A 16,216-nucleotide genomic window follows, 5' to 3' on the forward strand; every position below is an offset into this window, starting at 1 on the left:
AGAGCTTCCTGGATCTGACATTAATTTGGGGAAATTCTCAATTATTATTGTTTCAGATATTTCTTCTGTTTCTTTCTCTCTTCTTCTGGTATTAACATCACACGTTATACCTCTTGTAGTTCTCCCACATTTCTTGAATATTCTGTTTTTTTCTTTTTTTCACTCTTTTTTCTCTTTGCTTTTCAGTTTTGGAGGTTTCTGTTGAGATATCCTCAAGCTCAGAGATTCTTCCCTCAGCTGCGTCCAGTCTATTAATAAGCCCATCAAAGGCATTCTTCATTTTAGTCACTGTTTTCTTGACCTCTAGCGTTTTTGGTTCTTAGAATTTCCATCTTTCTGCTTACATGGCCCATCTGTTCTTGCATGTTGCCTACTTTATCTATTAGAGCCCTCAGCATATTAATCATAGTTGTCTTAATTCCTGGTCTGCTAAATCCAACTTCCCTGCCATATCTGAGTCTGGTCCAGATGCTTGCTCTGTCTCTTCAAACTGATGCTTTTTGCCTTTTTGTATGTTTTGTAAGTCAGATATGATGTACTGAGAGTAAAAGGAACTGACTTAAACAGGCCTTTACTAATGTGGTGGTAAAGTGTAAGGGAAAGGAAGTGTTCTATAGTCTATAATTAGGTCTCAGTCCTTTGTGTGCCTGTGCCTCTGGACTGTGAATTTCGCATGTGTTTCTCAGTCTTGTGCTCCCCCCACCCCACATAGGTGGGACAAGATGGTTAGAGTGGGCTGAGTTGGGTATTTCCCTCCCCCCAGGTCAGTTAGGCTCTGATAAAATCCTAGCAGGTTAGGTCTGGTTAAATAGTTTCTCCTGAGGGCAGACCATGTTAAAAACAGAATGTTCTCATAGCTTTCAAAGTTAGTTCCTTTTCTCCTCCCCCTGCTGGAAGCATAAGGGCTTTTTCTCTGAAATTCATTGTGAGAACTAAGTCAAGCTCCCAGAGGTAAAATTCCCAAAAGTGTAGAAATCCCCCCTCCCCCAATGACCAAGTCCCCCTAGAGTTTTTAACTCTCAACAGTTGTCCACGCTGAGCCTCCAGCAATTCATCAGTCACAGTTTAGGTTTTCCTATCCCAGGATGGTTCCAGTGGAGGTTTTGCTCATGAATTTTTGTTCTATTAAGTTGTCATTCTCTGTGTCTGCCTGTCTGTCTCCCCAGGTCTGGGGGCAGCTGTGTGCCCTGTCACCTCACTTCCCCTAAGGTTCTAAGAAGAATTGTTGATTTTTCAGTTTGTTCAGCTTGTTACTTGTTGCAGGGGACAGAATGGCAACTTCTAAGCTCCTTTTATGGACCAAAAACTGGAAGTCATGATATGCTCCTTCATTTAAGACAGCTAGAGATGGGTTTCTGCTACTTGCAAACAAAAGAGACCCACTGAAAATAGTTTAACACTGGGGCAGCACTTTTTCATTTATAAGCACTTCTCAGATATTAACTCTTTTAATGAGTAAATCAAAGCCTAAAGATGGGAAGTGAATACCAAAAGTTCAAAAAAGGTAGAAGAAACAGCCTGGACCTCAGCTCAGAGATAAGCAATCCAATCCCTTTATTTTATATATTCTCATACATTCTTGGTGAAACTTTTTTAGAAGATGACTTAACAGCATCAACCACTTGTAAATGTGCAGAGCCTTTGACCCAGCAATTCTATTTCTAGAAATAGATCCTACTCTCTCATGTGCACAGGTACACTCATGGTGACACTGTTTCTAAGAAGAATCAGGAACAATCTAAATGTCCAGCAATAAGGAAAAGACTAAATTGATTATAGTGTGCACTGCAGTGGACTGCTTCACAGCCAATAAAAAACAATGAGGTGGATTATATGTACCCCATGGAAATTCTCCAAGAGATGGGTTCAGTGAAAAAACAGGACTCAGAAGAACATGGAGAGCATGATATCATTTATATAAAAGAGAAAATGAGGAACTGATATACATGTACATATGCAACACACAGAGGATTAAAAAAAACATCCTCAGTGGTTACCTCTCAGAAGGACACTGAGAATAGGTGATCTTCGTATTTGTCTTGTGTCTTTCTGCATTGTTGCAATGTACTAAGAATGCATTTAAGTATTAATTGGCCAACAGACCCACAAACAAACAAAAACCAGGGGACAGGCAGAACATTCTGCCCAGGGACAACACAACATGGTAGAGGAAGATCTGTTCCAGAACTAAGACTCCCTAATCCCTACCCTGGGTTCATTCCTCTACTGTCTGAATCTCCACGGATGTTCCTTTTACTCATAGCTGCCACCAGTGGAGTCGGTCACTACAACTTTAAGAGGCACAGACTATCCTCATGCCTATTTTACAGACAGGAAGACTGAGGTCTCAGGAGAGAAGGTTCCTGTATTTGTAACCTCTGATCTAATCCAAAGAGAGAGAAAGACCTTTGTACCCTGCTTGCAGCCCCTCACACCCAGAAGCCACTCAGGAATGGGAGAGCCTAAGAGAACTGACCTGATACTCCTCCTTGGTAAGGCCCTCAGCCAGGGCATGCTGGCGCAGCTGGTCGGGGTCCTGAGCACGGAAGAGGCGGCTGAGCAGGGCATAGATGTAGGGGGCCTCAGGGGAGGTCTGCAGCAGCACAGCCAAGCCTCCATACCAGGCAGCCCGGGACAGATGATGGGCATAGAGGCGCTCTGTGGGTGACAGCAGACGGAAGGCCTCGCGGCAGTCCAGGCTAGACACACCGATGTCATTGGGCAGGATGTACTGGGTGTCCGCCATGGGCCCTGCTGAGAACCATCACCATCATCACAGCCATCATTCACCACACGCCAATGGCACATCTGGCTCTGCACACCCATGGTCTCGTTTAATCCTCCCAGAAGACCATGAAGAAGGGAACACCTTTGTACCCGTTCACAAGATACGCTAACTGAGGCTCAGAGAAGGTTAGGTAACTCAGACAAGGAGACTACAAAATACATTAGTGGGCCATATTTGGCCTGTGGCCCATCAGCCTTAAAGATCAAATCCACCTAGTATTAGATAGGGAAACTGAGGCACAGAGGCTAGGAGCTTTACCTAACAACATAAGAGAGGAGTCAGAAGCAGAGACCTGTATCTCTGGACTCCAAAGTCAGGCCCCTCTCCGTCTCTCATCCTCCTTCTCTGACCACTTGGCCTCCTCTCCAGAATTCTCCTGCAGGTTCTTCAGTTCTGCCCACCACAGTGTTCACAAGGACAGAGTCCCAGTTTACCAAATGGAAGGGCTGGGTTCCAATCCTGGCTCAGCCTCAGACTGACTCAGACTCAAAATCAAGTCAATGGTTTCACTTTTCTGTGCCTCAGCTTCCACCTCTTTAAAATGGGGGTAATAGTTGCCCCAGCCTCACCAGATGGGTGTGCAATCTGTCCCATTCTCATCCCTCCGCCTTTGCTTTGACCATCCATCCTCCTACCCTCTCCCCGTGCTGGACCCGAGAAGCTAGAGCCACAGTTCAGCGCTTGAAGCAAATTCACTTTTCAGATAGGGAGACTGAGGCTTAAAGAGACTAAGCAACTTACCTAAGTGTCACAGCCCCGTTGGGACCAGGGGGTCTCCCCACCCAGGGCATTCTCCACACTGCCCTTTCTGGGAAGTTTTCAGCTTCCCCGGACATTCCCGAAGCTCCGCCCCAATAGCACAGAATCCCCGGGGTTCTGAAAGGTGTGTTAACCCTTTGCTGCCCGGAGCGTTCCTTTGCCTGGGGCCGCGATGAAATTGGAAGGAGTACTGGATGGGGGACAGAAAGGGAATGATCTTGCACTCGGTCCAGACTCGCCCTATCCCCTGAGGATGATACATTGTGACCCCGAAACCCGGGCACCGCGCCTCACCTGCAGCAGCTGCTCCGATCGCAAACTCACTTCCTGCTTCCGGCTCCCCCATTCATTGGGGCTCCGTGAACTCCGCCCCCACGGGCCAATTGTCGGGCATGGGGACCTGGATGGGCATGGGCTCCAGCCAATAGGCGTGTCAAAGCAAGCTCCATCGGCTTGCCGGTTCCCCACCCCCAGGCGCAACATGCTCCCGCGCAGAATGTCCCCTGTGGCCTTGGCCTTTTGTGCTCCAGCTGCGCTCGCTCCTGGGCCAGGAACTGGAGTGGCTGGTCTGGCTGCGGCCTAGTCCCTGTAGACGGGGCTGACAAGGCTCCCCGAGTCCAGGCGGGGTGGAGTGGTGCCCTGAACAGAGCACCAGCGGCTTCCCCACAGATCCTCGACCTGCTCTCCTTTGGGTCTTTCGGAGGCCCCCGACCTCAGTTTTTCAGGTGGGAACCTGCAGAGTGGGAGTAATGTGGCGGGATTCGAGGGCCTGCGGGTGGAGACTCCTCGGAGACTGCAACGCTCCAGGCTACCGGGCCGGCCCAGCATGAGGTGGCCTCACCCGTCAGCTGGCACGGAGGAACGCCACCGAGTGCTTCACTGCACCGCCACCGACTCCTGGAAGCCTGGGAGGAGGCCGCTAAACATCCCCGAGCCTCAGTTTTCTCAGCACAAAGGGGTGAGGGGCCTGGCAGTTTCTTGGTGCTTGCTGGGCGCCTAATGAGAAAGCCACCTGAGACGCCCAAGAGTGCCCAGGGTGGATCCGGAGCTTGAGGTCCTCTTGCATGTCTTGTGGTCTCACAAGAGGACCCACCTGGATGGGGCATAGCGTGTGGAAAGTGCCTGTTTCTGGCTAGGTCAGAGTGTTGGCAGAGCCACACTGCTGGCTGTGTGGCCTTGGATGGGTCACTTTACCGGAGTCTGGGCTTCCTCAGCTGGGAAACTGGGCTTACCACTGTCTCAACTAGGAGCAATAGTGTAGGCTTAAGCGTTGACTGGGCAGTGCTGCCCTTTAGGGTTGTGCAGAGAGGGGATACCTAAAATCCACACACTTCCTTGCCATGCTTTTTGCCACACCTGTGCCTAGACCCAGGACAGCATCTGCCCACCAAAGGTGCCAGTTTCTCATTTACAAAGGTGCCTAAGGCCCTGCTTGACACAACGTTGCTACTGTTAGCTCTGATGATTACCATTACAAGGAGGAGCTCAATAAATTGGTCAGGAAAGTCTACCCCTTTTCTTCCCAGTGTATCAATTTTCATTGTCTTTAAAAAGTTTATAGTCTTCTTTGACTTGGGTGAAGTTGAAATGGACACCAGTAAAAGTGGTCATTCTATCTGGCCACCTGTGGGCAGCTCAGGCCAGGGACAGATCCCAGTCACTTCCTGGGACACCCAAACTGCATGTTCACAGTCACAGCTAATACAAACACTTCGGCTATTACAAGGTCCTGGGCTAGCAGCCTGACATGGAGGATCTCCCATTTCACTCTTGCAAAAAACCTGAGATAGGATATTATTTTACCCTTCCTTACTGGCCTTACTCAGACCTTCCACCACACTGTCCCCTCCACCTGCCCCAGCACACACAATCATACAGAGCAGTTCACTCACTGCTCACTAGAGTCATGACCGTCCCCAACCTTCGCTCTTACCCACTGGAATGAAACGGGGTAGGTTAAGGGAGTGAAGTGCCTACTGAGTTACATGTGCCCCCTTATGTTTCACAACCACCTGGTGACAGGGATTGTTAAACCATTTACAGCTGAGGAGACTGAGGGTCCATGAGCTGGGAAGGGGCTGACCTGGGCCAAAACCAGGGGTATCTGACCCCCTCCACTACCACCTCTGAGTCCTCCCTGGGGTGGTACCTGTGCCCTTTGTCTCTCTTCCCAAAGTCATCTGAGGTTCTCTGCTAAAAATGAGATTGGAATGTTCCCCTACCTGGTTCCCAGAGTCAGAAGAGAAACCAGAAGAGGTGGGTTCCTACTGGTTTTGTGCATGTGCGCATGCAGAACTCCCACATCCACCCAGCATCCCCATGTGGCTCCCGCACTGTGGCAGTGTGATGTTCTTAGAAGCAAGAATATGATCACAGCCCCTACCTCAGGTGCCCTCTATCCTCTCAGCAGCCCCAGGTCTGGTCTCTGTGGCCCCAACCAGCTGTGTGGCTGGGGCCAGGTCCCTCCGCTTGGAACCTGAACTTGGAAGGCAGCTGTCTTCCACTGGGGATGATACCCACATCAAGCTTGTACCCAGAGCCCCTTCCTTTGATTTACTATTTCCAGAATCTCTGTCTACCTACCTTTCTAGCTCATTCCCCCCAGGAATAGTCTGGGAACAACCCCAGCAGCACCCTGAAGCTTGCCCTGGCTCTCCGGGAGAACTGATGCTTGGCCAAGATGAATAAGCCAAGTTCAGACTTGGCTTCCATAGCAATTAAGGCCCACTAGTCTCAGTCCAGCATCCCCACCCCTCATCCCACTTGTCTGCCCCCTCTACACCTGCCTCATTGGTCATCGAGCCTTTTCCCTGCCACACCTCTGCACATGTTGTTCCCCTTACCTGGGAGGTCCTCCCAACTCCTCCCACTCCTGTCCAAGGAGAGCAGCGCAGTGGATAAGGATGAGAGATGAGGGCAGGCTCACAGCCAGGCAGGCAGCTGTGGATCTGAGTCCTGACTTGGCTACTTCCTAGCTGTGTGACTTGGAGCCTGTGCCTTAGCCTCCCTGTAAACAGAAATAGTAACACCTCCCTCCCTGGGGCACTGTGAGCATGAAATACAAAACCTCAGAGAAACAGAGCCCAGTGCCTGGTGAGTGCTCAGTGAACACTGTCATTATCATTAGCACAATGTGGGGACATGGTGGGCATTAGGTAATAGTAGCCCTTGTGTCACAGCGAACACTCTGGAACTGCACATCTTCTCTCCTCCCTCGACTCTTGACTGCCCACAAATGAAATTCTTAATCCTCCATCCAGCATGTTCCATTAGCACGGCCCCACCTCCTTCCTGCCCCTGCAAGCCCTGCTCTAGCCACTCTGAACCCCTCCCTCAGTCCCCTGCTGACTGCCACCTGAGCTTGTGCTCAGCCTCCCTTCTGCCTAGAACACCTGCCCCTTCCTGTGGGGGATTCTGACAGCCACAGTAGCTCAGCTCCTATGCCACCTTCTCAGTGACGCTTCCCTCACTTGGCCACCTGCCAGTGCGACCTGCTCCACAGCCCAATAATTCTCTGATCCTGGCACACAGGAAGCCGTGCTGTCATTAGGTAATTTGGTCTGTTGTCTACTAGACTGTGAATTCCACCAGGCAGGGAACCAGGTCTGACTATCTCTGTCCCCAGAGCCCACGTGGCATAGAGTCCGTGATACCCACAGCCCACAATGGGTGTCAGATTCTGGTCCCAGCCCGCTGCACACCTGTCACTCACTCACTCGCTCGGGGGCTGGAGACATTGCACACATGCGGGAACACATGGGATTTGTGAGGGCAGCTGAGCAGCAAGGTTTATAGAGGAACCCAGGGCACAGCAGGGTGAGTATCTTCAACTGGATTGGCAGGCTCGGGCACAGCCAACCTAAGCTGGAGGTCAGAAGCCCACGGCCACTTCACTCCCCCAGGGGCACAGTGAGGCGGCATGATGAGGGGTGCCCCAGGAAGGGTGGGGCATGGGAGTGGGTTTCCCTCTATAAGCCCAGGACAGCTGGTGCTGAGGGCCCCATTATTCTGACTGGGGCAGGGGTTATGGGGGCCCCCTTGGGGGCCAGAGTTAAAGAGGGGAGGGGCACAGCCCATCCAACATGTCCATGTGGTGTGGCTACATGCCAGCAGGTAGAGTCCCACATGCAGAGCTCCCTCTGGACTGCAGGAGGTGGGGGACCTGGGTGGGCAGGTGGGCACAGCAGCAGGGGTCCCCAGGAAGCCTAGTCCAGTGGCCCCTGGAAAATGAGGCGGACGCAGCCATGCTCACCAGTGAGCCAGGCCCCACAAAAGGGGCAGGCAGCATGGAAAGCGTGTGTGCCGTGGGGCAGTGGTGTCTGGGCCCAGTAGCGGGCAGTTTTCTCAGAGCAGACATGGCCACAGGGCGCAAAGGCATGGCTGGGCGGCCCAGGGTCCAGGCAGAGGCCAGCCTCTTGGCCAAGCCACAGGGGCACATAAGGCCCCACAAGGCGACAAAGAGGACACTCTCGTTCCTGGGGTCCCCGCTCTCGCCGGCAGCCCCAGCCATGATAGCCATGAACGTGGCCGCAACGGACGTAGACCCACGGCTGCTGCTTGTCAGGTGCTGTGCGGCCACGCGCCGGACTGGGGAAGGCCAGGGTGCTGAGGCCCACAGGGCACTGGGGCCGCGCCGCATTCGCCTCCTGCCTCTGGGCTTCTAGCTGCTTCAGCGTGGGTGCCCGCAGCAGCCCTGCTGGTGTGCGCCACAGCAGCGTGGCCCCACACAGGTCGATGAGGGAGCCGTCCTGAAGCATGTTGGACTCGTTTTCCACCTGCCAGGGGCAGCAGAAGGGCCTTACTGCCAAGAAGCCCCTGAACACCCTGCCGTTGGGCAGCCATCACCCCAGCCAGGCTACCCATCCATCCCACCAAACCTCCTTGGAGATGGCACTCTGGTTGGGTGGGGCTGGCTGGGCTAGAGCAGAGGAGGGAGGGAGCTGACAAGCCAGGTGGGAGGGCCAGCAGGTGCTCCCAGGCCCACACCAGTCCCTCCCTCTCAGAGGGATGTGGGCCTTGGTCACTTGTCTGTCAGATCAGAAGGTCTGTACCAATATGAGGTTTTTCTAAAACATTTTCCCAGGCTCTCCCCTAATAGCAGAGGTAGGAACCCTTCTATCTGAAACACTGAGGACTCAGCCCAAAGCAGCTGTCCTCGGCTTAAAAGCAAGGACTAGAGAGCTAGACTGCCTGGGTGTGGATCCTGGCCTGTCTCGTTACTGACTCTGTGTCCCTGGTAGAGTAGCTCAACCTCCCTGTGCCTCAATGTCCTTATTCCTCAAGACGGATTCCACTTCCCAGTATTTCAACTGATTCTCATGAATCAATCAATGTAAACACTTGGACCAGTGCCTGGAAGTCAGGTGTTCAACATGTGCATGCTAGTGAAACATTCACGTGCATGATTTTTAAAAAATAATGTTTCCCCAAATATCCTGAGTAGAATTGATGCTCTCGAAAGATAAGCCATGTTTTTCCCTGAGGTCTTGCATCTCCTGTCCCAACTCATCCTCAGGAAGAGCTCTGTGGGGGCCCGGCTGACGAGTTTGGCCACATGACCCTGAACAAGCCCCTCCCTCCCTCTAGGATCTCTCATAGCTCCTAGCAGTTCTCTGATCTGTATCACGTGGCACACTTACTGTCACCTGTCGGAACTACACCCTTTCCCACTGGAAGAGCATAATAAGCTAAACCTGTCTGAACGGGACAGACATCACAAACTGCCAACACTTGAGGCTATAACTGCTCACACCTAGGCCAAGTGTCACCCTCATAAGAGGGTGTGATTTTGTAAGCTGCTGCATCCTTAAAGCCACTTCGTACTGCACAATGGGTTTGTGTGCTGTACTTGCCATTACCCTGTGGACAACCAGCCGCATGTAGGCTATGCTTGGGGACACTGGTCTGTTGCTCATGTAGGGCAAGTGGCACATGCCCCAAGATGGAGCCTGTTGGGGCTCCCTTGGGCAAGAGGCCTGGGGATCATCTCCTGGCTTGGGCAGGGGGAAAGGCAGATTGGCGGGCCCAGGAAGGATGAGGGATGGGCGGGGGGTGGAGCAGACCACCTACCAGCTTCCCCCGCTGCTGTGCTGAGCGGCTGTCCCTCAGAGTATACACATTCCCACAGACTGAGATCTCTCGCCAGACACCTGGGGCCGAGTCCTCAGAGAAGCCGCCTGCTGGGTGCATCACCAGGACCCCATTGGTGGTTAAGCCGTCCATCAGGCCGTCAGGGGTCCGCCATTTGGCCGCCCGCTCCTGGGACCACATGTGGGATCAGATCACATCCCCAGATAACCCTGAGCAGGCTGCAAGCCAGGGATGCTGCCCCTCTACCCTCAAGGTCAGAGGTGGCCCAGAGAACTGGAATTGTGGAATTGGCACTGCATGACCTTGGGCATCACCTGACCTCTGTGCTCATTTGTTAAGTGGGGTTGCTAATCCCTGCACAGGTCAGAGTTATGATTACTACAGACTGGCCCATCTCTCCAGGACAATGGCCCCCTCGCCCTACCCTTAGGCTCACTCTCAGATGAAGTGCTGGTCCCTGCGTGGGGGGCTCACTCACTCCAAGGAAGATGTTGCTGGAGGCATCAAAGCCAGCGGCATAGATGCGGGCAGTATAGGGTGGCCGTCGGTCACAGAGGATGCGGCAGGCATAGCGGGAGATGGTGCTCTGGGCAGAGGGGCCCTCAGCAGCCCCTCCTCCAGGGGACGTGTCTGTTACCACAAAATCAATCATGTTCTCCGTGGAGCGACCGATCTGTGAGGAAGGGGAACACAAGCACAGGATGCTGTGCACAGGTCAATGCCATGGGCTGCCCACCCCAGGAAAACTCTGCATGCAGGGTCACCAAACACTGAGTGGGGTGCAGCACTATCCCAACTCCCCAGCTCCTCTGGGGTCCCAGCTGGAGTCTCCAAGCCCAAACACCAGGGTCTGGGACTCCTTCTCTGTCTCCCCTACAGCTCTGGGAAGTACCCCACTCAATAAAAACTAGTTCATTTGCTGACAGAACAGTGAAAAGGTGACCCATGGTCTGGGAGTGCTCAAATACTAGCAGCAAAGAATGAATTTTTGCAAATATTTATATATACCATACTAAGCATTTTATGTACAATATCTCAGTTCATCTTCCCAACCATTCCATGCGGTGGATACTATTATGGGTCCCACTTCACAGAGGAGGAAACTGAGAACCAGAGAGGTTAAGTTTCTCTGGTCCAAAGTCACCCAGCTAGTAAGGGATGGAGGCAGTATGACTCTCACGCTGCACTCTGAACCCCTAAGCTCTGTGGCCTCCTGCAACCTGAGTGTCTGGTCCTGGGTTTTGAATCTCGATACAGCCGCTGACTTGCTGTGTGACTCCAGGTCAACAGTCCTTGCTGGGACATCCTGCTTCCTCACCTGACGAGTAGTCACCTGCACTGAGTGCCCCTCAAACCCCTTCCACATGGCCGTTGGTTCTTCAGGCTCACCCTGCAATGCCTGCAGAGCTGTGTCAAGGCCTGGTGGCCCAGGGACCAGAGACTTGTGGAGGGGCCTGAGCATACCTGGAACATGTCTGTGTCGCTGTCATGAGTGTACTCGACTATGACCGAGTGGCTCCGAGACAGTGTGTATGAGATACTGTGCTGGCCACGGTTACTCAGGGCCTGGGGAGGAGAAAGGAGAAGTCACTTCCCAGGGTATGTGGCCTGAAATGTGAGCCTCTGAGCCAGAAGCTAGAGCCCAAGGCCCAGTGGTCACTTCCAGGAAAGGGGCAGTGCTTTACACAGGTTACCTTCTTTGATCCCTACATCCACCCCAAGGAGGCATAATTATCATTCCCATTTTACAGTTGAGGGAACCACAGCCCAGAGAGAAGAAACTGGCTTAGTCACACAGCTGGAAACAGCAGAGCCCAAATTCTAACCCAAATCTCTAAAGCCAAAGGCTTTTCCTTTGCCATTGCTGTGTGACTGCCACATCCTTCTCTGAGCCTTGGCTACCTCTAAATGATCCTCATTGTTTCCACCCAATGGATGTGGTCTGGTTGTCAAGGAAACACTTTACAAACTGTAGCACCATGTACACTGCAAGGGATCTCCCATCAGCACCATTTCTGGTGCCCAAGGCAGTGGGTAAAGACAGAGAGGGCTCCCCTGCTCCAGTGCTGTGTGCAGGGTGGACTGGGAAGGTTGAAAGCTGGGACATGAGCAGGGAGGGCAGGACGAGCGCCAGGTCTGCTGGGACAAGCTGCTTGCCTTGGATACAAGTGGTGTGGAGATGTGGTGCATGACGTCCGGCTTCACTCCATTGGCATGTGGCCGGCGGCTCAGTGCCAGGCGGCTTCGCCGGCGGCCCTTGTCCCCATTTGCCAGACATCCATTGTAGCTGTGGATATGGGGGTTAAAGAAAGGGATGCAGGGAGAGAGAAGTGAGCCCCTGAGAGACTTGGATGAACTGCCAATCTCTGGGCAGAACATACCTTAATAAACAAGCCCTGGAACCACCCCAAACCAGAAGACTCTACTACATCAAATCAGTGTTTGGGGGGAATGGGGTGGGGGTCAGAACATCTTCAAAAGGCCCTTCATTCAATTAACCAGTGTTTCCTGGACACCTGAGCTATAGCTGACCAGGTGCTGGGTGCTGGGGTCACAAAGATGATGCATGGAAGATCAGTTCTGTGTCCTCAATGGTTGGGGAAGGGGATCCTCAGCTTTTCAAGGAACCTGGGCGCCACGTGCCATGACCCAGCACAAGTCAAGTGTACTCTAAACCTGGAGACAAAAGAAAGGAATTCTGCCCCAGGATCATGTTTCTAGGAGAGAGACCAACTATCCTGGGCCTTGAAGAACTGGAAAGGATTCACTTTTAGCAAACTATCATTTACTATACTACAAGTACTACTGGAAACCAGAATGAAAGGAAAAAACAGACGCACAATGCTACTACCTCCATATATCCATACATGTCAAATTTCTACCTTCCTTCCAGCTGTTATCCAGAGGGCATGATTGTGGAAGGCAAAGATGGGATGAGTCATAGCCTTGTTCTCTGCCATGTACTGGAGCCTCCTGTGTTCCTGGTGCTTCACATTATTAATTACCTAATGGAATCTGTGCAATGTCCTGCCAGGCAAGTATCTTTCTTCCCGTTTTATGACGAGGCTCAGGGAGATAAAATGACTTGCCTGAGGTTCCAGGCTTGTAAGTGGAAAAGTCTAGATTTGAACTCGGGTCTGACTCCAGCCTGTCTTGCAGAAGCCCTGTTAGATGGAGGGCTTACCCTGAGCAAAGGCCCCAAGGCTGGTGGGGTTTGGTGAAATCAGGAAGTAGTGACTTGGATGGTGCAGTACACTAGGGGCAGATGAAGCTGGTGGAAGGGCCCTAAACACCAGGTGGAGGGAGGCTGCACTTCATTCTGTAAGCAGCAGGGAGCCACAGATGGTTGTGGAGCAGGGAGTGACAAGGATGAACAGCTGCCAAATCTAGACAAGGACTATCTGAATCAGAATTTTCTGGCAAGCTTGTTAAAATACAGATTCCCTCGCCCCACCCATGGAGATTCTAATTCTGTAGGTTTGGGGTGGGCCCGTCAATGGGTATTTTCAATGTGCTCTCCAGGCGGCTCTAATGTACACAGCTTCACTGCTCTGCAGAGAATGAAGGGCTATCAAGAAGGCCTGTACCCTTGGGTCTGCACTCTCCCCGATCAGTGGTCTCACCGTCAACTGGAAAGCCAGCCCTTCCTGTGGGACAGCTGTTCTTCTACCGCAAGCACCCCCAGAAAGGCATCATGTTTGCCCTTCTAAGTTCTTCCCACATCTAGGGGGTGGAGCTGTTCCAGACATAGGCTAGGGGTTCAGATGGGCCTGGCTTATATCCTGACTCTTCTACTTATCATGTGACCTCTGTAAAATGGGGCTAATTTGTCAGGACCTACCTTGCAGGTCCACTGTGAGAACCTAATGAGATTAAAGCATTTAAAAATGCTTGGCACAGAGTTTATGTATAGCAAATCTTAGTTTAGCTATTATCTTTTTTTAAAAGCATATGACATGAATAAGTCAACAGTGGCCATTATTATTTCTAAATAATTGTCATAATGATAACATAGCTTATTGGATATTTTCTTCAGGGAAAATGGCAGAGAGAGGCCAAAAAGAGGTATGGATAGGGAGGAAGAAGAGGAGTCTGTGCCTGGTGGAAGAGCTAAGTGGGTGGTGCAGAGATCATGGCCAGGCAAAGACCACAAGGAATTAGGTCAACCCAGCTACCAACACATCGCTTCCTCTCTCCTGGCCTCAGTTTTCTCATGTGTAGTGTGAGGGTCAGCTGTGGCTTAGTGAAAGCATACTAGACCTAGAGTAAGAAAGACCTGGGTCCAAATCCCAGCCCTGCCACTTACCAGCTGTGTGCCCTTGGACCAGTCACTTCCCCTCTCTGAGCCTCGGTTTCCTCACCTCCTTCCTCACAGCATCTTTGTGAAGATTGAAATGAAATAATGACCATGAAAGGGCTTGGCACAGGCCTGCCTCCCAGAACACTTGATATGTGCCAGGCATTGTTCTATGTGCTTTACAGAAATCACCTCATTGATTCCTTCCAACAACCCTCTGAGGAATTATTACTATCATTTCTATTTATAAAATGGGAAAACGGAGGCACAGGGAAGTTAAGCAACTTGCAGAGGCAGGATTTGAACCAAGCAATTTTTCTGGAGAACCAGAGTTCTTCACCCTGGTTCTCCACCCCAGACTACACACACTAGGTGCTCTATGAAAGGCACTGGTGTTACCTTTTCTGATCATAAAATTAGGCAGTTAGAGTTGTCTCAGTAATTTATGAAAAATAGGAAGATAATAACTATGAATTGAGGTAGGTTTGATCAACTCTGTCTCTCAGTCAAGAAGGTGAGGAAGGACAAAGAGGAGGTCATACATGGGGAGGGCTGGGGCCCTTCATCTGGCTGCCCTGGGGGGTGTCTGGTGCCCTGCCCCACCTGGACCAGGGATGCTCACCCCAAGACGATGAGTTCACCATACTTGATGGGCTCCTCGCCTGGCTGTGCATCTTCACCAGAAGAAAGGACACAAGAGCTCTGGTTCCCAGAATGCTGGAGGTCTGAGGTTCGGGGGGACCCCACTTCAGGGTTCCCTTCCAGCACCATTCTGGGCAAAGTGGGAGAGGAAAAAAATAATTCTGCAGCCTCCCACCACAGCCCTCCTCAAGGCCAGCTCTGGCCTGCCGCAGGGCCACCTAGGCTAAAGCCAGAATGACCTTTCACCACCTCTGTTGCCATGGCAACCGCTTCACCTCCGCCTCCCTTAAATTGCCCAGGGTTGCTGAGATACCAGGGACGGAAGACGGGTGGGATGGAACCAAGAGGGGGGCTGCACAATGGACCAGAGGGATGAACAACTTGGGGTGGCCAGAGGCTTCCTTTTGACCAGGAACCCAGTGATGTGCTTGGAAGAGGTGCACCCCAGGAATTGGGGGCCCTTACTCCTCATCTCAGACTCAGTTCCTGTGTTTAGCTCTCAGCCCCAGGACCTCTGAGTAATCCTTCTGTCAGGTTCTTGAAATCTATTTGTTTATCTTAACCTGTCTGCCCCTTTGCAGGTCTAGGCCTCTGTCTCTCTTCTTTCTAATGACTCTCTGTCCTCCCTGCTGCTCTCCCTTTCGCCGTCTATCTTACCACCCTGCTTCCTATCTCCGCCTGTCTGGCCCCCTCCCGCTCCCCATCCATCTGCCTCAGTCTCCCCATTTTGGCCCTGCGGGCGAGCCTCTGAACCCCTCCCGGTGCGCGCTCCCTCCCTCCCCCAGGTGTCTGCAGTCCCCGGGTCTCTGGAGGCCTATGGGGGCGGCGCTCCCCCCTCCGACTCCGGCTGCAGCAGAGCCCGTCACCGCAGGAAGGCTGTTTTGGAAAATATCCCCGCGCAGGAGGGACTGCGCCGGGGCAGGCCTGCGCCCCGCGCGCCGGAGAGGCACGACGATGGCCCAGCGCATACGCAGATACACACCCGGCGGCCCCTCCACACACGCGCGCACGCACACAGTCCCGCACACCGGGACCCGGTGGGCAGTGCCCGGACAGGCGCAGAGCCCACCCCGGACCCGCGACAGCAGGCGCCAGCGCGCAGCCACAGACGCCCGCCCTCGGACCCACTCCCCCAGCCACTCTCAGACGCGCAAACACGCCCCCCGCGCCCGTCAGGGCCCGCCCGGCACAGCCCCCGCCCCCTGCGCCCAAGTGGCCTTACCTGGCGGCGCTCCTACCCCGCTCGGCGCTGCTCCCTCTCTGCCTTGCGCCTGCTCGGCCCCGGGGCCGCTGCGGCGGGATGGGCCCGGCCCGCGGCGGTTCCGCGCTGCCTCGTCACGGGGACACCCGGGGCCTGGGGAGGGGGACGAGCGCCACCCGCCACCCGCCACGCTCCACCCACGGTCTCTATGCCCCGCCCCGTTTCCCCGCCCCCAGGCGAATCCCGCCCCAACTGAGACCCCGCCCCTTGCGGCTAACAGTCCTAGTCGGCGGAGCCCCACCCCCTTCCCGGGAGACCACGCCTCTCAGTTGGCCACGCCTCAGGTCATACAAAGCCCCGCCCACCACTGTCTCAGGAATTCCCTCGCGCATTTTAGCTGGTTTGGGGACTCCTCCATAGTCTACAAGACCCCTCCCCC

General features: G+C 53.2%; 2 protein-coding genes across 8 annotated transcripts in view; both read right to left on the minus strand.

Moving 5' to 3' along the window:
* The window catches only part of DPP3 (dipeptidyl peptidase 3), a 30,965-nt gene extending 26,937 nt beyond the window's left edge, over nucleotides 1-4,028 (minus strand). Inside the window, exons 1-2 of one of the 3 annotated variants that reach the window (XM_036930082.2) lie at nucleotides 3,842-4,028; nucleotides 2,477-2,751 (exon numbers count right to left, since the gene is read on the minus strand). In XM_036930082.2, coding sequence (XP_036785977.2) covers nucleotides 2,477-2,751; nucleotides 3,842-3,893 — 327 coding nt within the window. In that variant the 5' untranslated portion in view covers nucleotides 3,894-4,028. Of the gene's footprint in view, nucleotides 1-2,476; nucleotides 2,755-3,529; nucleotides 3,551-3,841 lie in introns of those variants that run through there. The other 2 variants (XM_036930075.2, XM_057506866.1) reach the window with 2 other exon arrangements.
* A 185-nt stretch (nucleotides 4,029-4,213) lies between these two features.
* PELI3 (pellino E3 ubiquitin protein ligase family member 3) lies at nucleotides 4,214-15,968 on the minus strand. Of its 5 annotated transcripts, none has more exons than XM_036930147.2 (8): nucleotides 15,799-15,968; nucleotides 14,557-14,706; nucleotides 13,944-14,015; nucleotides 11,795-11,924; nucleotides 11,102-11,203; nucleotides 10,116-10,310; nucleotides 9,617-9,805; nucleotides 4,214-8,322 (listed from the first exon to the last, which is right to left on the minus strand). In XM_036930147.2, exons 2-8 carry the CDS (start codon nucleotides 14,703-14,705, stop codon nucleotides 7,753-7,755), a joined length of 1,407 nt encoding a protein of 468 aa, XP_036786042.1. In that variant the 5' UTR covers nucleotide 14,706; nucleotides 15,799-15,968; the 3' UTR covers nucleotides 4,214-7,752. The 5 variants fall into 5 exon arrangements, with proteins under 5 accessions (XP_036786042.1, XP_057362850.1, XP_057362851.1 ...); XM_057506867.1 differs by having other exon boundaries at nucleotides 10,074-10,310; XM_057506868.1 differs by lacking the exon at nucleotides 15,799-15,968 and adding an exon at nucleotides 15,559-15,713 and having other exon boundaries at nucleotides 10,074-10,310.
* Nucleotides 15,969-16,216: the final 248 nt, after the last annotated feature.

This window comes from Manis pentadactyla, chromosome 9, assembly GCF_030020395.1.
Source record: "Manis pentadactyla isolate mManPen7 chromosome 9, mManPen7.hap1, whole genome shotgun sequence".
In the NCBI taxonomy this organism is placed as follows: Eukaryota; Metazoa; Chordata; class Mammalia; order Pholidota; family Manidae; genus Manis; species Manis pentadactyla.